The 26,308-nt window shown below is 51.7% G+C and overlaps 1 protein-coding gene across 1 annotated transcript in view; it reads left to right on the top strand.

Annotated features, from left to right (window-relative positions):
- The window catches only part of Shb (SH2 domain containing adaptor protein B), a 110,912-nt gene extending 84,915 nt beyond the window's left edge, over positions 1 to 25,997 (top strand). Inside the window, exons 4-6 of the mRNA XM_038347874.2 lie at positions 4,197 to 4,368; positions 7,137 to 7,256; positions 25,182 to 25,997. Of these exons, the coding sequence (XP_038203802.1) occupies positions 4,197 to 4,368; positions 7,137 to 7,256; positions 25,182 to 25,365 (476 nt within the window). The 3' untranslated portion in view covers positions 25,366 to 25,997. The remainder of the gene's footprint in view (positions 1 to 4,196; positions 4,369 to 7,136; positions 7,257 to 25,181) is intronic.
- Positions 25,998 to 26,308: the final 311 nt, after the last annotated feature.

Genomic DNA, 26,308 nt, shown 5'->3' with positions numbered 1-26,308 from the left:
TTCTCTGGCCACACAGGCCTTGTTTATAACAAGGGCACCAGTCTCACAGATTGTCTGTGGTGATTAGAGGGAAATGTGTTCTCAGATCCGTCTATAGACGTACTAAATATAAAAATGACATCGTTTCCAAGAGGGTTCTAAAAGAACTTGGTTGAGACTGGCAAGGTGGTTTGGTGGTGAAGGGCATTGCCTCCAAGCCTGAAGATCTGACCTCAATGCCCAGAACCCGCTGGCACAGAGAGAGTGCAGCCTTCAGGGCTGAATGGAGATGGGATGACCCTGCAGAGCTAGGAGGAGACTTCTCATTCAGTAGGTATTGGTTATCACCTGTATACCAGGTCCTGTGAATATATGAAAACACACATATATACCCACATACCCCTTGTGAGTGTGACCGTGGAGAGGTGTCAGCCACTGATGGAGGACCTGCCTGAACCATTTCCACAGCCTGCCCCTCCTTACCAGGTTGTTATCAGCCCTGGTTGGTAGATGTGGACGCTGAGCTTAGGGAAGTTTAGAAATACTCCTAACATCATGGTACGGAATGGTGCTGGAGAATGAAAGCCAGGTGTCCCTGACTCCCAAGTTGGGATGCAGAGCTGCTGCTCCTCCCTAGCCTTGCTTTAGTCTGTGGGCCATTCCCTGGAGCCAACTGCATGGCAGAAAGGGACTGGGCTGAATCCATCTGGTTCTGTGGAAATGGCTGCATTCTTTCCTGTAATAGGCACATGCTGACCTGGCTGTGTGGACCAAGCACTTCAGGGCTAAAGGAATTCTGCCTGGGGGCCCAGGGCAAAGCCACTCTGGGAGGTAAAACCTTCAGGCTGTACTTTGTGGAATAGGTAGAATTTTTTGCAGCATAATGAAGAAAGACCTTCTGAAGACTAAGGCTAGACAGACAAAGCGGAAGCGGGAAGGCATGTATGTTAGGGATCGGGCAGCCTCCATACTAAGAACTTTGAGCACTAAGTAGGGTGAGGAGGTTTTGCCTTTGAACCCAGGCCACTGAGGCACCAGTGAAGGGCTGTGCTGTGGCGGCTGCTGTCTGCTCTGAACAGTGGACAGGAAGGAGACAACACTGAAGCAACAACATCCCCCCCCCATCATTTTATTAGTGTTAGGGATGGAACCATGACCTTGTGTGTGCTAGGCAAGGACTCTACCGCTAAACTTAACAGCTCATGCTTTTTCCAGGCTGGGCTATAGAGTAAACTGAGCTGAAAAGGGACTGGAGAGAGCTGAAGGGAAACCTTCCCAGGTGTTGGGTAGAGTGACTGTATGTCCCTGGAGCAGCAGACACACTACCAAGGACTAGAACCACAGGGAGAGGCTAGCTCCTCTAGGGAGTTGTGGGCATGCCAGTCCTGGGAAACCTGTATACGCCACTCAGATGGAGCAGCGACCAAGTGAGGGAGACCACAGCTTCTGTCCACCTAGACCTTGGCTGTTCTTGTGAAGAAGGAAAGACAGATTGGGGTAAGCCTGGCCCTGTGGACACAGAGTCCTGGGCTCATCCTTGTTGTTCCGCACACATCCATGCTTGCCAGGAACACACCGTAACAGGAGTACTATGGAGGTTATTAGAGGGGGAGCACCAGCTTCGAGACGATCTAGAAAGCCCAGTAAAACAAATGGGAGCCCTTGAGTAATGAACCCCGTCCCCTGAATACAACTCTTGGGTAGACATCTGGGGCCAAGCGAAGGTGCTGACTTGCTGACCCTGAGGACACTGCCTGGGTCACCCTTCTCCTGCTACCAGGACTAGTCTCTAGCCTGGGAACTGAAGTCAGATGTTCACCTCCTCATTCTACACAACCCCGAGTGGCCCTCCCTTCTGCAGGATTCCAACTTGCTCTTTAATTGCCTATCGGTGGGACTCATTAAGTTCTGTCATTTGAACAACTCGCGGGGGCAGCATGTTTTCCTCTAAATGCAGATATTCTGAGGAATTGCGTCTTTATCTCTCACAGAAAACCACTAAATTAAAAGAATTGCCATTTAAAATTGCAGATTAAAGAGAAACTTAATTAGAAGGGATGGAAGCGGTTGTATTTGGAGCTTTTGTTCAGGCCCCCCTCCCCCTTTGGCTGTCGAATCACTGCACTTGGAGTTTGTATATTTGTGTTTTAGGTGAAATGATTTGCCTAATTAAGCTTGTCATTCATCACCACTGTTCTCACTAAAATATATGGCTGCAGTATTAAGCATGCCAAAGGATGTATATAAATTAATCCAGTGGGGAATTATAGTGTCGACTAGGACATTCTTAGGTTTTATCCAATTTATCTGGTAGGAAAACCGATATTTTTTTTCCCAGTAAAGCAAAACATCAGCTCGTTAAGGTTTTTTCAGTTTGCACTGAGCACCTGTTACCTTGCAGGCACTGTGTGAGGTGGGGGCAGTGCTGCTACAGCCCATTCTCAGTGACTCTTGGGAGCCAGGCAAGGAGACTGGTGACTTAGATGCCATGGCTGAGGAGTTCTGGGGTTTCCTGAGAGAAGTACTTCTGAAGGCCACAGAGTTGGGTGAGACCTGAACCTGAGCAGAAGCTGGGTGTCAGAAGGCCTAGTCGCCTGTACTTAAGAGTGTGAGTCGCAGGGCTGGAGAGATGGCTCAATGGTTAAGAATACATGGCTGCTCTTCTAGAGGGCTGGAGCTGAGTTCTAGCCCCCATAGTAGATGGCTCACAGCTGCTAATAACTCCAGCTTACTCTTGTCTTCTGTAGGCATCTGCTCACCCACGCATGTGCGCGCGCGCGCGCACACACACACACACACACACACACACACACACACCTTTTCCCCTCTCTAAAGAGCTGAGGACCTCTGTTACCATGCAGCATTCTGCCTGCGGGGGGGGGGGGGGAGCTCTCTTCTTCCCTTGCGTCTGTCCATGCACAATATCTAAATGAAGAGAAACGGACTCAGGAGCATTGCGGCCCCATGTAGAAGCTCAGTAGGGTTTTCCAGGAAAAGAGGACGGAGAGGTTGAAGAGCACCTATGTGGCCTTGGGTAGACAGGGAGTAGTCACCTGAGGGCAGAGTTTACGCCCTAGGAGGAGCTCTCCCCCACCCCTGCCCCAGCCTTTTATAGAACAGAGGCCTTGTGGGAGAGCTGTGAGCCTTGCTAAAAAATTGAGGGAGATTCTCCAGGGACAGGACTGGGCTCAGTAACCCAGATACAGCCAGCCCCTCAGATGCAGCCTGACTTTGGCAACTTCTGTATGTCCTGTCTTGGGACGCTGCCTTGCCCCATTTTATGTTATAACAGAATGTTCGAGTCTAGGTAATACACAAACAAAAGCGGGCTGTTGGAGATTATGGTTCTGGATGCTGGCAGCTCCGTGGCCTGGTGCAGGAAGAGCAAGCATGATCTGGTCTGGCAGCTGTGGGAGAAAAAACCTGGGTGTTCTGGGGCATTCCTCTTGTTTACGGTGGCTGATCCAGTTTAGGATCTCGGGATTCATTCCCGAGGTGCTCACAGTTCAAGTCCTTCCTTTAAGGGCCTGCTATCCAACATTGACTCATTCAGCATAGGAACTTTTGGGGACACACTTAGGCCATAGCAAAACTCAGCATTTTTGGATCCTCCCTTACTCTTGCAGAGTGTCAAATGCAAAGCAGAATTGTAGTGCGATTTCCAGTTGATCTTAATAATAAAAACCCGGAATCAGATGTTAGGGTGTGAAAGCTGAAAGATCAGAGAAGTAGAGCAGCCAGCCACTAACTACTAGTTCTTACCTCTACAAAATCCTCAGACCGAATGGGGTGTCCTTTCTCTGTAAGTTCTCAGACTGAATACCCTGAGCTCCTGTTTCCTCCTCTCTCCGCCTAGCCATATCACTCCTGACTCCCTCCCTAATGCTGGTATTAAAAGTGTGTGATTCCCAAATTCTGGGATCAAAGGTGTGAGCTCTGTTTCTCTTTTAGATTGATTCGATCTTGTGTAGTTGGGGTGGCCTTGAACTCACAGTAATCCATCTACCCCTGTCTTTTGAGTACAGGGATGAAAGGTGTGTGCCACCATTGCCTGGCTTCTGTGGCTAACGAGCGTGGCTAGCTCCACACTCTGATCTTCAGGCAGGCTTTATGTCTTACAGCGTAAACAAAACGCCACCATACAGAATATTGCCCACTGAGTGCTGCCTGGACTCCAGGTGATGGTTGCATCTGTCTTCTCCTTTCCTTTCTCACAGCCCAATTCAACGGCAATGAGAAGCGGCAATCTTCCCCGTCACCTTCTCGGGACCGACGGCGCCAGCTCCGTGCTCCTGGAGGAGGCTTCAAGCCCATCAAACACGGGAGCCCTGAGTTCTGTGGGATTCTGGGAGAGAGAGTGGATCCCACCATTCCACTGGAGAAACAAATGTAAGTTCACTGATGCAGCGCCGGGGCTGCCCCTGCTTCCTCTAGATGCTGTGCCCTCCTCCACGTCTTTATTGTAAGTACAGTTGATCACTGGCCCCTCATGACAGAGGCTCCTGGGAGGTCTAAGCTCCTGACCCTGGCCAGGCCCGGTCTTATCACACCATGTTGCCACCTTCACCCTCAGTGACTGGCAGGGGGACTGTGAAATGTTGAGCTGTCACTTTCCGTCATTTTTCATCCTAGTTGCTAAGTCTGAAGGAAACCTCCCCTCAGTGTAAATTAGGTCACTGCACAGCTTCTGTGCTGCATCTGTTTGCCCTTCATCAGCTCTCCAAGATCTCTCACCTGCCGTGTCTGAGGTCTACCCATACTGCCCTTGCTCGTGACCACAGTGACACCTCTGCTCTGCCAGGTCCCTGTCGCTGCAACTCTCCCCTACTCCGGGATGAAGCCCCAGCTTCCAGTACTTGGGCTACAGTGAGTTTCTCCAGGCTGAGCAAGTTTATGTGCAGTAAAGGGAAACTAAGGCCCAGCCTCATGACCTGGACCCCATTCTCCCTGCTGTTACCTCCGCCTGGGACTTTTCTTGTCCCCAGCCCGGTCATGTGCCTGTTGTAGACAGAGGTTATGCTGGGTGGTGGTGGCGCACACCTTTAATCCCAGCACTCGGGAGGCAGAGGCAGAAGAAACTCTATGAGTTTAAGGCCATCCTGCTCTAGAGTGAGTTCTCGAACAGCCTTAGAACAGCCAAGGCTGTTCTAAAGAAAGAAACCCTATCTTAAATAAATAATTTTTTTGAGGAGAGCATAAAGTGAGCGGTTGGTGTTGCCGGCACAGAGTAGGTCTGCATTGTAAAGTGAGCGGTAGTTATTGCTGGCATGGTTACAGCAACGGTCCTTCCGTATACAGTGAGTTCTTACCAGTCTAGACCTGGGTGATACCGGTTCTCAGGCCGGGTGTCCTCCAGGGCTTTCCTGACTGTTAGTGGTGAAGAAGGGACCTCCTACCACAGTAGTTATCCCAGCTCCTGGTTCCTGTGGGACACTGGTGCTGTCCAGACTGGCTTCCTCTCCATGTCAGTCCCATGAGATCAAGGGTATAGTGAGTAAATACTGGAGAAACCAGTTGCTATTGGCTGGGTTGAGTGACTGTGGTTGAGTCTCCCTGACCCCTTGAGTCTGACCTGGCTGCCATCTCCACAGGCTTCAGCGTGTTTCCAGGTGGTGCCTTGCTCAGATCCAGCAATACTAGGCCGAATGCCCGAGACAGCCTGTGATCTCTGGCCTCCTACCGACAGGCTGCCTGTTGATCTCCTGGCTCCTGATCAGTGCCCTTTGCCCTTTTTTTGATCCTCTACTCCAAGCCCCTCCTTTCTTTGAACATAAAGCAGCCAGGACAGGACCTTAGATCTTACCTGCTTGCCACCAGGAACTACCCTTAACGAGGCCCCTGGGGCCCCTCTCTCTGTCTCTCTTCCAGTCCCTATGCTCAGGGAGGGCAGACAACAGGCAGCAATTCCCTAGGGAACTTTTCCTGCCTTCCCTGAGGACAGCTCGGTTTCAGCTGGCTAGAAATGTGATCCTAATAGAATGCTTTTGTCAGCTTGCTGGGGGATGTCACTCAGGACAGCCCTCCTGAGCCTGGGCTCTCCACATCTGGGGCCACTTGATTGTGAAGCCAACTTTGTTTTTGTTTGGCTGTTTCTCTCCATGGCTGCCTTAGGGCCCGGCATCCCTGGAAATTTTCTGATTATGTTACCCTAACATCCCCAACCTGTGTTCTGTTTCTGTGCAACCATAGAAAGACAGACAGATTGACAGTCTGTAGTGTATTCTCTCTCTCTCTCTCTCTTACACACACACTCACACACACACACACACCTGACAACCCACCACATAGTCACTTCTGCTGCTGCAATGTTCCCTTCGTGGACCCAGCACAGACACAGAAGAGGTATGGGGAGTCCTTCCTTCTTGTCACTGAAGGCCTTTGCTGCCCCGTTGAGATTTTGTCTCCAGCTTTCCCAGTCACAGATTCATGGTGACAGACCCATTCTGTGGCCAGGTGGGGCCATATGCCCCCTGCACCACACACCCCTCCTCCTTCTCTGGCTCATGTAGTACCCAGCTAGTGCCAGGGCCATTCTACTGGAGCAGGGTCCAGCCAGGCTCTTTCAGATTAGTGAGCTGTCCTCTCCTTTGCCCAGGAGGCTTCCTGTTGGCATGTTCTAGGAGCCCATTTCATTGAAAGAAATTCCCTGGGCCACGCTGCCTGCTCCTGCCTCCACTACTCTTGCCCTGTTACCTTTCTGGCTGCTCTTTCCAACACCCTTCCCAGACTAGTCTTGTGCCCACACTAGACTCTGCCACAACAGGTTCTTTCTAGCTGCCGTTCTTCGGGGCCTCCTTTCCTCCTCCGGTCTGCACAGGCTTCCTGGTCGCCCCGCCTGACACAGCCCCAGCTGTGGGATCTGGCCTCACTTTCATCTCCTTAGCACCTGTCACCACAGGGCAAACTGGATGGGCACAGAGTACCTGGTGTTAGGTTGCCGGCATGGCCTGTGAGCCTTGCATGGGAAGGGACCCAGGCGTTTGTCACTCTTCTCCCTCAGAATCTGACCTGTGGCAGACACTGACAGAGCAGCTGTCGAGCCTCCCCACGGGAGGCTGGAGTCAGCAGCTGCCCTTTGAGGGCACTGAGCCTCCTGGAGGTCGGGTGGGGGGGTGCTGACCCGCCCGACTCTGACTCCCCGCTTGTCCTCTCCCCAGATGGTATCATGGAGCCATCAGCAGAAGCGATGCCGAGAATCTGCTGCGACTCTGTAAGGAGTGTAGCTACCTTGTCCGCAACAGTCAGACCAGCAAACATGACTACTCCCTCTCCCTCAAGTGAGTACCTCATGCCCTCTGCCTACCCCGAACAGTGGAGTGTGCCTGTATGGGTCTAGTGAAGAATATAGTTTTTAATGGGGACCCAGACAAGCTGTGATCGATGCCCCCTGCTGCTTTCCCAGAGGAAAGAGGCTTGTCCTCCGAAGTGTGGCCACTAGCTAGGAAGAGCTCTCGTGTGCAGTGAGCCCAGACCTGTGCTTGGCTCTTAGCACGTCTCGCCTGTCTTCAGCTTCATATAGTCCTCTGTTGAGGAACATGTTGCCTCACTCTGTAGACTGGGAAACTGAGGCCCGCAGAGCAGGTGATTGATGAGCGTGTCTGACCCTCCATGTGCTGGGTTGCTGTTGTGAGAACCCTTTAATCCTAGCACATGTAAGGCAGAGGCAGGTGGATATCTGTGAGTTTGAGGCCAGCCTGGTCTACGAAGCAGGTTATAGGCCAGCTGGGATTATATCACGAGACCTTGTGGTCCAAAGTATAGAAGGTGTCGTGTTCGGCCACTCACTGTTTGGTGGTCACTTCGCTTTCCTGTTTGCATCGTCAGCGTGTGACCAGCAAAAGTCAGACTTTGACAGTCTTTATGGGCACCACTGGCTCCCCATGTGTCCCTGCCTGTGGATTCGGCCTCTACTTTTGCTTGGTGGGCATTCTCTGGGTAAATCAGCTGCGCTTCCCCAGCCAGTGGCATCTAGCTTGCTGCACAAGAGCCCTTGGCCACCAGCCTGAGGTCTGGTTTGTTGTACCTGCTCTGTCTGATCTAACCACCAGGCCTGCTGTGTAGCGACTGCTCTTCCACACAAGAGCCGGAGCAGGAGGGTTGGGTTTGTTCGTCTAGAGCCATTAGAGTACCACCCCTGGTGGTCAGAGTGCTGCTCACCTAGGTGTCTTTCCTTGAAGCTGTGCTTCCCAGAACAGCCATGTTCTGTGACCCTTGTCCACAAATGGCAGCCGTGGTACTGTGGGTACTGGCTGCTTTGGACAAGCACCACCTTTGCCAGCCTGTGTGCAGTATGTGGTCTCTTACATCTTCAGGCCTGCTGCCAGTGCTTGGTGCAGAATGGCAGCCCCATATCACACGTAGACAGGTTGCAAGCTGACATTGGAATTCCAGCTATTTCTCTTCTCAGCCTCCGGCCATTTTCATGTGGGTATTGGGTCTTTCTGTGAGAAAGGTCTGTGGAGGAGAATGTACTTGGAGAAGCCTATATTGCCCTAGAACAGGGCCCTTTACCTGTTCCATCCTTCCCCTTGGAAGAGTTTTGTTGGAACCTTCCGTACCTTGGGTCTGTAGAGAGAGAGCCCAGGCGGACAGCCAGACCCAGCTGCAAACTCACAACCATGCTCATTCTGACTGCCTTGCAGCATGCAGGACTGCACCAAGGACTTTGGATGCCCAGAGGTGGCCTTTAGCGGGTGGTCACCACGACCAAGGGTCAGAAGCTTTAGGGCAAAAGCTGCTCACCACCCTTAGGAGATGCAAGTATTCCTCAGTAGAGAGAGAGAGAGAGAGGGTAAAGGTGTGGTGTTGAGGAGCCTCACAGGACTTCTGTGTCTCCTAGAGGAGTGTGTCAGATTCTCGGTGACAAGGCCACTGGCTAATGGGTTCTGCTCAGAGTCTGTCCTCTCATCCATCAGCAGATCGATGTCTGTGGCCTGCACACTTGTGCTAGGATGGCCTCGTGCAGGGGCTAGGGCAGATTCCCAGATCTTCGTCTGAGGCTAGAGGTCTGAATGCCTGCTAAGGTGTCTAGCAAGGCTGCGGTTGGAACTGTGGCACACACAGATACAGAAATACACTCTTACATTTGATCAGAAGGCCTTAGGGTGTCAGCTGTGTAAGTGACTTTAAGGATTTATCTAAATGAGAAAACATCCCCAGTGGAGATTCACAGTGGACGTAACTCTGCCCTTGAGTGCATATTTGACTACTCTGACAATGAAGACAGTGACTTGTTTTCGTGGGGATCAGTGACTCCCCCTGGGTCTGATAACACTGCCTCCCTCTAGCTCCCTGTGCGTTGGGCAAGGTCTAAGCCCATCCCCCTTCACACCTCAGATGTGTCTGTCACCCCCTACTGTGGACAACACCCACCTTTGAAGCTGGTTCAGAGATCCTTCAAATGACGTTCATCACTCTCAGTCTCTCCTGCTGCAGGTGTCTCTTGTCCCCTGAGCTTGACAGCATGTACTAGCCTCACGCCTGCCACTGGTCCTGGGTGTGCTGGACACGCTTTCTCCAGCCAGACAAGCAAAAGGTTGAGCCTTTAGCAATTGGTGAGAAAATAGCAAAAGCCAACGCCCTCTTTTTTCCCTGGAAAGGCAGTCAGGCCTGGGGAAAGGAACGGAGAGTGAGGAACAGTCTCATTAGTAGGGTTCTTCAGGCACGTTGAACTATAAAAGGGCCCTTTAAGTGTTAGTTCTGCAAGATTTGCAGAAGAATCTGGACAAGATGGGGGAAACAGGAGAGAGAGATAGGAAGGTTATAAGTGGTGGACATTGGAGAGGGAGCAGGCACAGACATGTTAAAAACAACAAATTCCACATTGGCCCATGCCCGGGAGTGGCACAGCCCATCACCTGGCAAAAGGATGGGGCTTTATCTCAGAGAACGGAGGAGTTCCTGCAAGTGTACATTGCAACAGTAATGCTCTCTGAGCCTTGTTCTAGGAACATCAGTAAGAAAGGGAAAGGCTGCAGCTTTGGCTTCCCTGTGTCCCACGTGCCACACCTATGTGACCTGAATCTGCAGAGTCGGGGCACTGGCGGGGGATCTCCCGTGAAAGGGCTGGAGCGAGGAGCATGAGAGCATGGGGTAGAAGCTCAGATGTAGAGGGGACCCTGCTGCTCAGTCAGGCACTTGGGGTGGAGTAATGGTTCAGCCTTTCACCAGCCACCTGATGCTAGGCAAGTGCCTCTGCCGTGTCCCCATGCTGCAAACGGCAGGTGATAACAAGGTGAGGGCCTGGGGTTCGACCACCACACTGGCTTCTAGTTCCGCAGCTCTGCAGTGGGCCCACAGAGACCTTCCTTGAATCTGAGGACAGGGCAGGTCCACCTCCACCCTGTGGGGTGGGGTGAGAAGTTTATGAAGAAAGACCCCTGTATGCTTAAGGACATCCCTTTGCATCTGCCTGGAACAATGGGTTCTTTTGACTGCTGTACACCCAGTACCGCCCAACAAATGCACCCTGGTTTGTAGGAGAGGGTAGGTAGGTGTCGTGAGTCTGGCAGAGCTCAGGGGAGGAATTTCAGTTTGGGATATTTTTCTTTCTCTTCTCCCCTCATTGATTTGTATGGTGAAGGAGAGAGTTTTCAAACAGTGGGCATGTCTGGGTCCAGCCAGGCAGGCGAGTGATTAATCTTAGTTTGTTGCTGCTGACAGCCAGGAGCAAGAAATAATAAATGTTTGCAGGGAGGGAGAGGGGGAGGAGAAGCTGAGCCCTGCATGCAGCAGTGGGGAACACAGATTTCACTACCTTCTGTGGAGTCAGCGTCAGAGTTCCAGGGCTAGGGCTCTAAAACCCAAGGTCCTGAAACAAAACCAAAAAAGAACCATGGGCGACTCCAAAAGCCGCACTGCCAGGATTCCCCACAGCCTTTGAGTTCCCTTTGAGTTGCTTCGGTCCAGCCACACATCCCCCTGGTCCCCAACATGTCTCAGAGCATGGTGAACCCCTGTAAGGGCAAACATTCAAGGAAGGCAGTATGTGTGCAGTTCCCGGCTCAAGCACAGTTACTATTTGTCTAGTGACCCCCGCATTACCCAGTTCTGACCGCAGGGCCTTGGGCTTGTCTGTGTGTCCTGTGGTCTTCTGAGCTGCTGAGTTGGGTGTAAGCTGGAGGAGGGGACATACAGGAGACTTCAGTGATGGCCCTGCCTGGGGAGGGAGAAGAACTGTCTTAGGTGAGTGCAGAGGATTAGAAAGGGGTGGGGCAGGAGCCTGGGAGGGCAGAAAGTAGCACTTAGCAGTACATGGCATCCAGCGCCCTCCCCAGGGTAGAGGTGGTCCAGTGCAGGCCAGGTGCTCTCTCTAGCTCTGCATCATCCTGACTGGGAGCCCTTGACCAACTCCCCCAAGTGGAATAGTGAATAGCGTAGGCTATCTGAGCCTCAGTTTTCTCCCTTCTGGGCATTTAACGAAGAGGCCGGGACTGGAAGTGTCCCACACAATACACCTTAAGCAGGAGCCTGGCTATTGATTGTGGGCTGTCTTCGTTGGGAACTTTGGAAAGCCACAGGTTATAGGGAAAGGGGAAGGGGGCTCTGCCCATATCCATGCTCTTTACAGTGGGGGCAGAGTTTGTGCTGGGGCTGGAGAGAAGGCTCCCATGTGACAGCTCCCGCTCTTCTGTAACCCTGGTCCCAGAGGATCTGATGCCCTCTACTGACCTCTGTGGGCCCCAGACATTCATTTGGTGCTCAGGTGGACATGTAGGCAAACACCTGTACACATAAAATAGATAAATCTCAAGAAGACAGAGCTTATGTGGCTGCAACTAGAGCAAGCCTCCATTTCCATGACTGAGAACCCGAGTCTCACAGAACGGGGGTCAAATCCGCCGCCCTCCTCTGGATTGTGCGCAGTTGGAGATGTTGCTTGACTCTGACCTGTGTTTCTTGGAGGCTGTAGATGATAACTGTCTCAGGAGGTTGGCGTTTCTTCCTTGCCCTCGTCCCTGCCTGCTTCCCCTCCAGTTCTCGCACCATATCCGTACACTCTCAGTGAAACTTTGTTCTTACCAGAATCTCATTCTCGCTTCCCTGTCCCATGCCATGCAGCATGCCAGGGCCGGAGTGCTGAAGATGTCATGAGCAAGAATCTTGGGGTTCAGGGAACAGATGAAAGCAAAGCTCAGAAACAGGAAGTCGTTCCCCACCTCCCATCACAAAGCTCAGTCAGTATTGACACAGGTCAGCTTGGGCTGGGGGTGAGAATGGGGCTCTCAGTCCGTGAGGGGTCCCCGTCCTTTCGGGACCGCTGAAGGTAAAGATGACTCTTCTGTCAATTGGTGTGCTGTGTTTTCTTCTGGAAGGCTAAAGGAAGTGTGATAATTAGGAACTCCAGCTTTAGGCAAAGGGGCCCTCTGCTTTTGGCAGGGGGCTGGGGAGAGCGGTGAGTTTGAAGTGTGCAGATGGCCGACAGAATGAAAAGGAAGCACTGGCAGTTGCCATTCAGAAGGAACAAGCTGTGCCTGCTGCCAGCAGACGCTTGCCGGGACCTAGAGCCTGTGTGTCAACAGTTTGGAGTAGTGACGAGACACTAGAAAAAGTACAGGCAAGTTCAAAACACAGGGGTTCAAATTCTGCATTACCCCAGGTAGATGGGCATCCCACAGCAGTTCCCAGCACAGCAACTGAGACATGTCCAGTGTGAACAGCACTGAGAGGTGGGACACCTGTGGTAGTGCCATGAGAAGAACAGGAACCGTGCGCTCCTTCCTGAGATCGCAGAGGTCCTGTGGTGCCGCAGCTGTGAGTGCAGCTCAGGTGTCAGTGACACTCTTTGTGCCCTCTGGGGTCCCTCTGAGCAGAAAGCACCTCGTTCTTAGCACCAGGACTGTACCAGATGTTCCTAGCAGAATCCATGTAAGGCGTCCTCTGGCAGCTTTTCCAGTCAGTTGTAACTGTCAAAAGCCTGAAGATAAAGACCCTAGCATTTAATGTGGGTTTAAACTCCCAAAAATGAGGCTGCTCTCTCTCTCTGGCTCTTACTCCATGGGGTTTCTACTTTCTTGTCTGAGTGCAGTTTTCAAGCCACTCAAGTGGGAAGTACACCCTCACTGTTCCCTCTTTATGGAGGAAGCCCAGGTTCGCAGAAGATAGGAACCTGTTCTAGGCCATGGAGCAGCGGGAGGCTAAGGCAGAGTCCCCTTGACCCCAGACTCTGTTCTTTTCTGATCCCCCCTCCTTAGCTATCTGCTCCAATTAGATGTGGAGGTGCTGCATGGAAACTTGGGGTATCTAGGCAGAAGCTGAAGCCAGCTGAAGAGCTGGGGTTACCTCCATTGGTTTTTCAGAGGCTCCTTTGCCGGTGCTTAGGTCAGGAGTCAGAGCTGGCTGCTTGGGCGGCAGCTGTACCAGCTCAGTGAAGGGCAAGGACAGTTGGTGGATGGTGACAAAGGGGAAGGAGTGGCATAGTTGAGGACTGTGTCCAGGTTTCTGAGCAGCTAGGGGATCAGGACAGTTGGCTTTTAAAAGAACTGCCCCCCCCCCTTCCTTCCAATTGTGCAGGCCTGGGAGGTAATTAGGTCCTATGCTGAGTCTGCCTCTCACTGCAGGTCCATGCCCTCTGTGCCAGGAGGTGATGGTTGTTCCTCTCCCCTCTGCCAGACACACAGTATTGTCCTTTGTTCCTCCCAGGTCCTCTCCAGTGTCTGAACCACTCCGATTACATTTCCAGCAGATTTTAATTATTTCCTATCAGCCTCCTTCAATCTGCCTGTGTAGCTCATCCGCCAGGGGAGGCATTCCAACTGCCATTTGTCACCAGGAAGCCTCTGTGGCCTGGGCACTTCCTTCGAGGGGTTCTGTCAGGTCTCTGCAAACCGGAACACGTCTTCCCGGTCACCCTCACACCAGTTTATCAATACAATGTACTTAATGAACTTTTCACCAGAGCCATCCAGGAAATGGTTGCTTGGGGCCTCTAGGGAGATCCCTGGGATGTTGTAGGAAGAGAGGCCACTAGGGCAGCTGCAGAGATTGTCTGCATGAGAAAGAAGTACCTTTGTATCTCAGAGCCACCATTCCATACAGTAAACCACAGACCATATACAGGATTTAACTGTTCCCTAGGTCACCTAGTAGTTAGAGCCAAGTTTTGCTTTGCTTGGGTCGAGACTGTGACAAGCTGCTGGCCGAGTCTCCATGTCCCACCTCTGACCCTTCTGAGCCCTGTGAGCATTGTCTTTCCCTCTCCTGTTTTCCTCATAGACGCTCTTGAGATTTGAGGCAGATTTATAAAATCAGACACCGGGTTTTACAGCCCTCATCTTGCCTCCCATAGCTCAAATGCTAAAGCTTTAAAAGCACCCTTTGGCTTTGGGGGCGGGGTGTGAGTGAGGAGGCACATCCTGCCACTTCTCCACCCTGTTCATGTCCAGGTAGGGTCCCCCAGTTAGCAGTCCTTGTCCCCCCCAAAAGAGCATTTGCCACTTTTATTCATGCATGTGCTTTTCCCCCTTTGTTTCTCTTTAAGATTATTTCACCCAAGAGGAATAGCAGAGACATTTGCATTTGGCAAAGCTGACTTATTAGAAATGCTTTAAATAGATTATCTTTTCCACACCCCTTTTGAAAGTTTTTCTTTTGAAAATCCACGTGTCTGGTAGCCTGTGGGTGTGGGGTTCACCCTGCCATATTCTCAGATGCTCACACAAGCAGAAGAGACGAATTCCAATGGGACATTAGGAGGCTTCTTGAAGATGGTGACATTTGGACAGGGCCTTATAGGATATACAAAACTTGTATTAGCCGTCCTGTCACTGTGACCGCAGTGTCTGAAAGGAACATCTGCAGGCGAAGGGTGGCTTATTTTGTCTCCTGGTTTCAGTCCACCACAGAGACGGCCGAGCGGGTCAGCATGTGCTGGTAGGAGAGTGGTGGAGTTTGCGCACATCCTTGCAGATCAGGAAAGCCAGGTAGACTAGCAGAGGTGTAATCTTTACCCAGCTTCCTTTCCAGATTAAAACTGGTCTGTGTAAACCCAGGGACGACCCTGCTTTCTAAGTTGCCGCCTTATAGATGAGGCTGCTGGCACCTAAGTCATTCACTGAGCTGCATCTACCTGGGTATCTAGATATCTAAAGGCTCTGATAGTCTCCCCAGGGTGACCATGAAGCAATAGAGAGATTATGATCAGGAGGACCTCTTGTAAGTACAGATCACTGAGCAATCCTGCCCAGTGGTCGCCATTGCCTAGAGTACCCCACTTTGCCTCTCAAGATCGGGGGCTCGGGGCGTCAGGGGTTACTCACCTGTAGCTATGCCAGCCATCAGCCATCATAGTGCTGCATCCTTACACAGTTCTCCACACCTTGGCTTGCCAGTGTGCTAGACACCGTCTTCCATCAAGTGTGAGGCATCGCCCTGCACCCTGAAGTCTCATGCAGTTTCTGGACACTGGTGTTGGGAGCCGACTTAAACAGGCTGTGGGACCAGTGTCCTCTGAGTCAGGTGGAATGGTGCCAGGGACAGTGGCAAGCTTGGGACAGTGCATGAGTTCTGACTGAGACTCGGATACCTGGACCATGTGACCTGGGTACCTAGGCGCTCCACCTCCTCAGAGCAGCGTACCCCTTCTGAGTTACTGTTTTCAGGCCATGGAAATAATCTTTTCTGTCCACAGTGGTTCCAAAGCCAAAACACCATCTAGGGTGAACACTTTGTGGGAGTCCCTCGCTCTGCTGGTGAGTGAGTAACTGTAACTAATTACATGCAGCCGTGCTGGGGGGAGAAGCATAATTAATGTAGCCAAACCCTGGCCAAATAATAAAATGGAGGCTTTGTTGTGTATCAAGGCAGAAATCAATTTCATTAGGAGCAAAGAGCTACAGATTTAATTTTGAGAAAATTTTCTACCTTGTGGAAAGAGGATGTCAGTAAGCTGCCACAATGAATGTTGAACATGAGTGGTTTTGTCCTCCAAAAGCCCAGACAACTGAGAAGTGATCATGATCTTTTGGAGCTGTTTGTCAATCTTCTTAGTGTGGCCTAAACCGTGGCTTTTGCTTGTTAATCATCTTGAACATGTGTCCTTTGGTTTTGGAAGGGAGGTGAGAATTTTCTGCACCTAATGGCCGGTGGGGGTGGGGGTCAGTAGAATTCTGTTCTTTGAGATTGAGGGGAAGAGAGAAAAGAGGTGCCCTCGGGAGGTCAGCAGACACCCACCATTAATGATGGAGTTTATGCATGTATGCCAATGCAGGTGGCCTAGCTAGATAAACCCACCAGTGACCCCAGCCAGGCCAGTCAGGCTATAAACCCAGTAGTGACGACCGGAGGGAGGGGAGTGGTGAGTGTGCCTGGTGAGGACAGTTGGGGAGGAGCTGCCTCCGGTGCTCCTCTTTGGTCTTCCAGGGCATATAGAACCAAGTCCAAGGCCAGCCAGAACCAGAGCTTGGAGCTGCAGCTCCCACTGGCAAGCTGTGAGGAGGAACTTCGCGTTGCAGAGCTGAGACCCTGTGGTGGGGGCTTTGGCTGCAGGTGAGCAGTGAGAGCATGCAGCGCTCACCGAGCTGTCTGCCTCCTCAGGTAGATCTACAAAGGTGCTTCTCAATGTCTAGATGGGAAACTGAGGCCTTGGAGGAGGAAGAAGGCCAAGATCCTGAACTCTCAACCCTACTGCCCTGTTTCCTGAAGACAGCTGGGATTTTTCCCACTGTAAATCAGTGTTCATGTGTGGGCTGTTGGCAGTCCACCATGCGCCTTTGAACTGGAGAAACCCCGCCTGAGGTTAGAGGACTGTAGAGCCCAGTGTAGGAAGATGGCAGCTTCTTCTGTCACCCTCCATGACCTCATAGGGCACTGTGGCATGGACAGATCATGGATGGAGTAGAGGGATTTGCCCCTGCCACTTGCTGGGCCTCTCGGTGATGTCTTCTTTCTGAGAGCTCTGAATACAGGAATATCCCCAGCGAGTGCTCGACACCTGCTAGAGGTCATGTTTATGGGTAGACCGCATTTATCAATAGAGAGACCTCTCCTCTTGGCACCTGCTAGAGGTCATGCTTATTGGTAGACCGTGTTTATCAATAGAGAGACCTCCTCTTGGCTTTTTGAAACGGCTCTCAGGTCACCTGGTTTGGCCTGAAACTCACTGACTAGCCTAGGCCAGCCTCAAACTCCTAATCCTCCTGTCTCTGTTTCCCAGATGTTGGGGTTCCAGGATTTCCCACCTCACCCTGCTTGCCTCCTCCTCCTGTTCTCATGTGGATCCCTCACATAGCAATGTGGGTTTGTTTTGTCTTTCCAGTATGGGGGTGGGGTGAACCTCAGGCCTCGTGCATGCCAGGCAGGTGCTCTGCCACTGAACTATACCCTTCTATTTACCTTTTATTTTCAAACAGGCTCTTGAAGACACCTAGGGTGATCTTAAACCTACTCTGTCACCCAGGCTGTCTTTGAACTTGCAGCTCTCCTGTCTTGGCCAACCAGAGGGCTAGGATTACAGGCCTGAGCCACCAGCTGGGTGGAAATGTTATACTTTAGAATGTCATGTGGGGCAGTGAATCTCAGGCCAGTAACCACCCTGCCAGTATCACCTGCTCTACCCGTTGATGCTCAGAGACAAAACTACCAACTAACTAGGGAGGCTGCAGCCAGAGGGCAACTTGGCCATCATGGGTTTGAGGTTGCCAGTTTGGCCATGAACAACAGACCAGATAGGCTTGGGGGGACATGCTGGTCCTGGGCCCAGATAGACTGGAGCCAGCAGACAGACCAGATGGGCAACAGTTGTATGGCAGTTTCTGCTCGGCAGGGGAAGTGAGGCCCATATTGGGGGCCCGGCCCTGGCCCTTGCATTTGCACTAGAAGAGATCCTGCCTGTTCTTCAACTGCTGGCACAAAACTCTTTAAAAACTCAGGATGTCCCTTATATAGGTTGAGAGGACCCCTTTGCTCCGATCAAAGAGTGAGCCTAAAGGAGCATGGCATAGGAGGGGTAGCGTGAGCCTCATACCCAGGGCCGTCTGGCCTAGGGCCCTGGATTGTATCCATCCTTGTCTCCCAAGTATACTAGATCTCAGGCCCAAGAACTCTCTCCCTCCTGTGAGAGAATAGGGGGGATGGGTGTAGAGATTGGTCTTGGAAGTAGCCTAGAAGCCTTGAGAACCAAGCCATTTGGCAGGTCCAGTGTTATGTCTTGAGCCTTTACCAAGGAGCCAGATGGCCTTGCTACCTCAGACATGGCGGCTCACTCCTGTACAAGTCTTGTCATTGAGAGCTGCTAGGGTGATGCGTCATGTGGGGTTGTGCCCCAATAATCTTGTCTTGCCTAGCCTCCTCTTTGTGTGTCAGGCAGGGCCGGCCTTTTCCTCCTGAAGATGGCACTGCGAGGACACACCGTGATTTACAGAAGGCTTTCACTTGGGTCACTCCGCGCTTGAGGAAGGCTGATCCCTTCAGTGTCTTTACTGAAAGGGTAATTATTTGGCTATAAATCACGCTGTTTGGCTCAGCAGGGATTACGTTTAGACATTGTTCACAACTTGGGCAGTCTTTGGCTTGTCGCTGAAGGCCCTATGAGGTGGTGGGGTGCGGATGTTCAGCCTGTTCCTGTCCTCCCACCTCTTTGCACTCATAGGGCATCTGCTTGTGTGTGAACTTTGACAGCACAGTCCATAGCGAAGGACACTGTTCTGCTTACCGTCTGGGGGGGCGCCAGGGTCCTTGCCCTGTGGTCCAGAACATGAGGCTTCTCTCTCACTTTGGCATTCGTTTTTCACATCTGTAGAGTGGGCATCTGTATTTAGCCCAGTCCACCTACCTACTTTTGTCATGAATCAAGAGAACAGTCAAGATCTTCTCAGGCGATCAGGCCCTGGGCAGCACTGCCTACTGTGCCTACTGTGGTTACTTCTAATCCCAGCCCTGGGGGGTGGGCGATCCAAATTTGAGGCTGCACAGAAAGACCCTGTTTAGGGGAGAGGGTTTTTTTTTTTTTTTTTTTCTAGACAGGGTTTCTCTGGGTAACCTTGGCCGGCCTTTATAGATCCAACTGGCCTTGAACTCACAGAGAACCACCTGTCTCTGCCTCCCAGGTACTGGGACTAAACATGCGTATCACCACCATCTTTTTTTTTTTTTTTTTTTTTTTTTTTTTTTAATGTGCATTGGTGTTGTGCTTTCCTGTATATTTATGTGAGGATGTCAGATTCCCTGGAACTAGAATAACAGTTGTGAGCTGCTGGGAATTGAACCTGGGTTCTCTGAAAGAGTAGCCAGTGCTGTTAACTGTTGAACAATCTGTGCAGCCCCAAGACCCTGTCTTTGTTTTTTTTTTCCCCCAAACAAGGTTTCTCTATGTTAACAGCTCTGACTGTCCTGAAACTCACTTTGTAGACCAGGCTGGCCTCGAACTCACAGAGATCCACCTGGCAAGACCCTTTTTTTTTTTTTTAATTTATTATGTATACAATATTCTGTCTGTGTGTATGCCTGCAGGCCAGAAGAGGGCACCAGACCCCATTACAGATGGTTGTGAGCCACCATGTGGTTGCTGGGAATTGAACTCAGGACTTTTGGAAGAGCAGGCAATGCTCTTAACCTCTGAGCCATCTCTCCAGCCCGACCCTGTCTTTTTTTTTTTTTTTTTCGAGACAGGGTTTCTCTGCAGCTTTTTTAGAACCTGTCCTGGAACTAGCAAGAAAGACCAGGCTGGCCTCGAACTCACAGAGATCCGCCTGCCTCTGCCTCCCGAGTGCTGGGATTAAAGGCGTGCGCCACCACCGCCCGGCCGACCCTGTCTTTTTTAAAAACAAAAAAGGTTGCCATGAGATTTGGAAGGTGTCCATAGAGAAATCACCTATAGTCCATAGAGATCACCGTGGCCCCCATGGAGTATGTGTTTCCTCCTCCTCCCAAAATCTGAGGTCTTATCTACTGAATGGCATCTGATTATCTTGTCACCAGGGCCAGTCTCTACCCACTTTAGTGTAAAGTGTCACCAGGAGAGATGAAAGGCTTACTCCTTAGGCAGTTAGGCAGTTAGCATCAACTGTTTCTCCACCCAGAAAGTTAAGGCTAGGAGGCCTGGTTGTGAGGGTATATAAACCCTGCAGGGCAGCTATACAGCGGATAACTGGTGATCCTGTGTTCTCAAGTCTCCTAGCAGAACATGTGCCCTGCTGGAGCACATGTTCCATGATGTGCCAAGGGTTTCCCTAGAGATGCAGTCCCAGCACCATGTCCCTCAGAGTCAGAGTAGGTGGAAATACCTGGGTTTCCCTTCATGAAATCCCAAGTATTTTTGGAAGCAGGAAGTTCAAAGCCAGCCTGGGCTCACAGCAAGACCATGTCTGGAAGGGTGAGAGGGGAATAGAGATCTGAGGGAAAAACTGGCTGTCGCTGTGTGGCCGTGGAGGGACTAGGCCATGGTTACCTTCCAAGCCACTCTGTCTCCTAACATCCCAGAGGCTTGTCTTTAGAGCAGGACCTCACTTCCTGTCAGTTTAGCATGAATGTCCTTGTCCATCATGGGCAGATGGTGTGTCCTGTGTACCAAACCTGTCCTCTCAGGCCTCAAAGCTTAGTCCTTTCTCTGTTGTGGAGGAAGGGGCTGTGGACTGTCCATCTTCCTCCATTGTTGAATGCATTTGAAATGCATGGCTGCACCCTTCAGGAAAACAAAACATAGGAAAGAAACTGGTCTTGTATTTGTGGGTTTTGCGTATGTGTGTGAGCCCATGCAAAGGGCAGTGGCCCGCTCAGGGATCCCGGACGTGAGTTTTGAACTCCAAGGAAGAAGTCTTAGCCCCTGGAGAAAATGGCGTGCTTTGGGAGTTATGGATCTTTGTACCCACCTCACAGGACTGTTCCTCTGACAGCCTCACCCCACACCACCCCCAAACCTTTCTGGGCTCACTCTCCCTCCAGAGCTTGCAGCTGGGGAGGAGTCAGGGCCTCAGTTTTCTGCTCCAGGCAGACCCTGACTAGTCAGCCAGTGGAGAAAGGGTGGAATTCCTGGAGAACCTTGGCTGCAGGCTGGAGTCAGTTCCTCTGGGAGCATCACAGTGAGCAGATAGGGTAGCCAGCTGTGTGTGGGTCTCACAAAGCTTTCTCTCAGGCAGGACAGGTTCAAACACCCACATGGACCCATCCAGCTGGGCATCTGGTCAGAGATGAGGTCACAGTGGCCGCTGCAAGGCCTGAGTGCCAGGCTGAGAAGGATGCTCAGGCTGCTGAGACCAAGAGACGTAGGTTGGAGGCCAGGCATGGTTGAAGACATCTAATCCTGCCACTTGAGAGTTGGCAGGAGGATTGGGAGCCCAAGGTCATTCTTGACTACATAGCAAGTTTGAGGCCAGCATGGGCTGTTTCTGGAGGAAGAGAGAAAGGAAGGACTCAGATCCAAATCCTGGCCCCATCTTCTCTGAGCCTCAGTTTCCCCATCTATGAGTGATGCTACATATGTAAGCTTAGCTCTGAGTCTGGTAAGGCTACATATGTAAGCTTAGCTGAGTCTGGTAAGGCTTAAGGACTAGTATCTTGAATTTTGAATCGACATTGGGAACCATGTATGATGATCCAGAGCTAAAAAAGAATTCAAGCACTTGACTCAAGTAAGTCAGGGCGGAGCAGAAACGCTCTGTGCGGACTCCTGTGGCTGGTCCTGCCGTGCTAGTCCCAGGGCTGTTTCCTCCTTTCTCCCACATAAATATTATATGCAAGTGTTTTTAAGTCATTTCATCATGAAAAGAAACGATTTAACATAACTATTACCCAGGATTCTTCATGAAATATGCATCAAGCAATTAGGTCTAAAAGCGAGAGGTGAGGCCCCGCACCCTGGCTAGCGGCGGGCAGCTGTGGGCTGAGTGATGTTTTATTAAAGCTCATGATTAGGAGGCGAGGTGGGGCCTGTTATTAGGCCAGCACACGCCAGGCGTGCTTGCTAATCCTGGGGACAGTGACAAGGAGGTGCTTTTTGTGATGGTAATGAGCGATCTAAGTGCCCTGACAACCCAAGCACCCTGCCTCCCTGGGCCTTACAAGACTCATTTGACAGGTCACCCACCAGAAACACCCCTAATTGTGACTTCACTCTCACAAGATGTCCTATCAAAGGAGACAGAACCAACAAAGAAACGGTTGGCAGGAGCCTGTCAGAGCTCCCTGGGAAAAGTGCCATCCAGAACCACCATGCCATCCTTGCTGCTGTTCCGTGCCTTGCAGAGGGTAGGCTCAGGATCTGCCTAGAGCCCACCCCTCTAGTCCTAGACATGTCAGCACAGAATTCTGGTGGCCTCTGAAGCCCCCTTGCTGGGTGCCTCTCTGGCCTGTTTCCTCCAGGGTATCTAAGGGGTGAGGAGGGTACAGTGGCCACAGGCAACTTTTCACTAAACCATCTCGCTGTGAGCAGCCACAAGAAACCAGAACAAAAGAGACTCAGGAAGGAAGGCTTAGTTGACTCACAGTTCCAGGTTCCTCATTGAGGAAATGTCCAGACAGCAATTAGAGACAGCGGATCATACATACCACATCCACAGTCAAGAGCAGAGAACCTGCATGCTGTTTCCAGGTTATGTCAAGAAGACAGTAAAAAAATACGAGCCCGCACACCTGCTGCTGTCTGTTCGTGCAGTGCTACAAGTGATTAAAGCCGCCCCTAGTTTGGTTGGTTGGTTGGTTGGTTTGGTTGGTTGGTTGGGTTGGTTGGTTGGTTGGTTGGTTGGTTGGTTGGTTGGTTGGTTGGTTTTTTGAGACAGGGTTTCTCTGTGTAACAGTTCTAGCTGTCCTGGAACTAGTTCTTGTGACCTCGAACTCACAGAGATCTGCCTGCCTCTGCCTCCCAAGTGCTGGGATTAAGATGTGCGCCACCACCACCTGGCATTTTTTAATCTCTTATAACCAGCCAAGCTGTGATACCACCCCGTACTTCAGTGTGTGCATGCATGCACACAGGGTGTCACGTGACCGTTGAAGTGACTGAAGATGCAGGAGCCTCTTAGGGTAGGGCCACCATCCCGTCTTCATGACCTGGAGCTTCACAGGTTGGGATAGGCCAGTCCTGGTTCCTGGAACAGTTTGTGTATCGTCTTCCTCCCCAACCCTCTGGTCTCTGATCTGCCTTTGCCTGGTGAGGTTGACACCAGGGTCATGGAGGCTCTGCATGGAGAGGATATCTGCTTAGGCCCTCCTGCTGCTCCTGCCACCCTGCCTAAGGGAGCACTAAGGATCCTCAAGTCCTCCGTGTGCATAGGAAGTGTGGGGCCCTTCCACTGGCCACTGCCTAGAAATAGAGGCATACCTTCCTCCACCTGTGACAGTTAGAGCTGTCCCCACCCACTCCCTGCTAGAGCACACAAGAATCTAGCGTGGAAATCTCTGTTAACGCTAGCCTTATGACTTCCTTGCTCTGACCCCTTGACATACAGTGGGAATTGTGATGTCAGCCCCTGCTCCTTCGGGTGGGACTGTGGAAGGATCTCAGAGCTAGGTGGCTTGGTTTCCATGACTTCAGCACACTCAGCACCCCCAAGTGCATGCACACACCCCCACACCCCCAGGATAGTGACGAATTATAGCCACTCCTGGCACCCTTGTACACCAGCCAGGCTGAGCTGGGCTCTGGGACACCTGGCGTCACCACTGCAGCTCCAGGTCCTTTCCCAGCTGGCTGGTGTTTGTGGGCTGTACATCATGCTGGGGGCACGAGTCCTTGGCCACGCTGCGCTTTATGTTTTCTGTGTGACATGCTCACCTTCCCAGGTGTCGGAGCCAGCATTCCACACAGCATCTCCTCTAGCACCGAGGTGATTCAGGTGTAGTGACCCTTCACTTGGGAGTAGAGCTTGCCACAGGCTTTGTAATTAGAACATCACACCCTTAAAACTCTCAATTTAAATTTCAGTTCTTCACAAGAATTATTCTCTCTCGAAATGTAATTGCTCTCTGAACGATTTCCTTTAAGCCCAGGGTGACATCTCTAAGTACATTACTATGCGCAGATGGATTGCTCAGTGCCTGCGTTTCATTAGACATTTCTTCTCCCATTTCACCCAGAGGACAGGTCAGATTTAAGGACCACACTGGAGCATAGAAACCAGAAAGGGAACTGGGGCTCAGGAAGGCCACAGCCCCCCAGAGCCCACATGGGACTCTTCGCTTCCTTAGGTAGCCCTGACTGCTGGGTCCTTAGGGCTGTTCACAAGTTACCAGGGGTGAGCCCTGAGATAGCAGCACACTCCCAATCAGAAACCTTAGGTTCCTAACAAATGACAGGCACTGGGTAAATTGCACAGGAGTGGTCACAGTTCAGGCTTGGGTGAATGAACAGGAAGTGGCATGCAGCCTACACGGGGCGGCAGGGTGATGGAGGCATGTGTGAGCGGGAGCATGACCTCAAATGGGAAGGGTCTTCGGGGACACAATGCCAGCAGTTGAGGCAGTGGTCTTCATTCTCCATGACCTCTACCCACTGCCAGACTGTCATGGGCCAGAACACGTGGTCAGAATCTGCCACTGCCTCTCCTTTGGTTTATTTAAGTTGTTCTGGTCAGATCTGAAACAAGGGGAGTGGGCACAGAGGCCTGGCCCTGCTCTTCAGAGGCTCTTGGGGAACTGAGTATTGGGGTGGGGCATGTGTTACCACAGCTCAGAGAGTCAAGTGCAGGTGGAGTCTGCACTGTCCTCAGGCCGCTGATATGAAGGAAGAAACTCCACCTTGGGTGCCTGGGAGACTGCTGGGTCGAGAGCAAAGCTTCCCACATTCCATGGGCTGTATAGCTTGTCATGTGGCTGACTGCCTAGGAAGTGTAGCTCCTGGAAGAGCTGCCCTTTCCTGAGACAGTTATCCTCTGTCTAAGAAAACAGTTTGTCTGCTCTTCATGTAGGCCACGCTGGCCAAGGCCGCCTCTCAGTTTGGGATGTCTTGTATAACTGCAGAGTTTAAACAGGTCCAAGCAGGAGGGCTGAGTAAAACCCCCAGTCCCCAGAACCTTCCAGATACAAAGTCTTTCCATAAGCAGTGGTTAACCCTGTACCTCAATCAGATGCTGGAGTGGAGGGTGCTCCTGGGTGTGGCTGGGACCCCTTGTCCTAGACCCCTGGGAGATCGCGGCTGCACCCTTGGACCGTGATCAAAGGTAGCTCCTGGGGAGAACATGCGCATACAGAAGCAGGAGCCAGTGGCTCCCTAAGGGTGCCTCCCTGCCCCTGAGACACCACACACTTCTCTGACATCCGTGTTTCCTTTGCAGGAGCAACCAGGGCTTTATGCACATGAAACTGGCCAAGACCAAAGAGAAGTATGTTCTGGGTCAGAACAGCCCCCCTTTCGACAGCGTCCCGGAAGTCATCCACTACTACACCACCAGGAAGCTGCCCATCAAAGGGGCGGAGCACTTGTCCCTGCTCTACCCAGTGGCTGTGCGGACTCTCTGAAAGACCAGCCTCACCCTGCTCTGTGACCACCTGATCCTTGGAGGAGCCAGCAGGGCCCCGGCCAGCTCCCTGTGTTGCCATCGGTGTCCAGTGTGTCGTGTGTATGGTCCTGGCACACCACTGCATGTCTCAGAATGCTGTTGTCACTTACAGGGTTGGAGAAGGCCTGGACGAAGAGGGACAGCCTGCTGCCGCACCACCCCGGCCCGTGCCCCACCCCCTCCTTGAGTTTCTGTGAATTAAAATATTCGCATTCCAAAGAGATGCCTTCCAGGGTGAACAAAGGTGGAGCTGCTCCAGGGGTGGGTGGGGCCCAGGGGTGGGCGGGGCCGAGCCCTGGCCCGCATCTCTTTGTTCTCCAGCTATCACGAACTTACCTGTGTGGGCGAGGTTTTCCCATTGGTGCTGGGAGCCCAGGAGGACCTGGGAGCCACCCCTCTGGTGCACATCTGAGTCTCTGGGTGTGCATATTGAGTGTAAACACTAGAGACCATGTCATAAGCCAGAGTAAGCCCCCATCTACTTTTAGATGTACACTCTGTAATCGTTAGATGTCAAGAAACTATTGTGCAGTCGAAGAGGATGCAATTATTTATGAATAGGGTGTGTAAATAAAATAGTCATTTAATATATATTACAAGCCATTTTTAAATTTTTTTAAAAAGTATATCCCTGAGGGTCTCTGCAGAGCCTGCAGATGTGTTTCCTGGACTGGGCTTCCTGGCATAGCAGGCCCTGTGAAGGAGAGTGGCATGCTCCAGGCAGGGCTTGCTAACTTTCTGGGTACCTGAGTGACCGTTTTGAGAATGGGACCTCGGCAGGAGGAGCAGCGTGGCCAGAGGACTGCGTCATCGTGTTGAGATGTGAGCCAGACCCTGTGCGGAGTCTGTAGCCATGGACCAAGCTATTGGGCTCCCATCCTACCTGAGTGAACCCCTCAGGT

The sequence above is a fragment of the Arvicola amphibius genome, chromosome 11 (assembly GCF_903992535.2).
Source record: "Arvicola amphibius chromosome 11, mArvAmp1.2, whole genome shotgun sequence".
In the NCBI taxonomy this organism is placed as follows: Eukaryota; Metazoa; Chordata; class Mammalia; order Rodentia; family Cricetidae; genus Arvicola; species Arvicola amphibius.
Note: the sequence above shows the minus strand (reverse complement) of the source record. Positions and strands in the feature narration are given on the sequence as shown.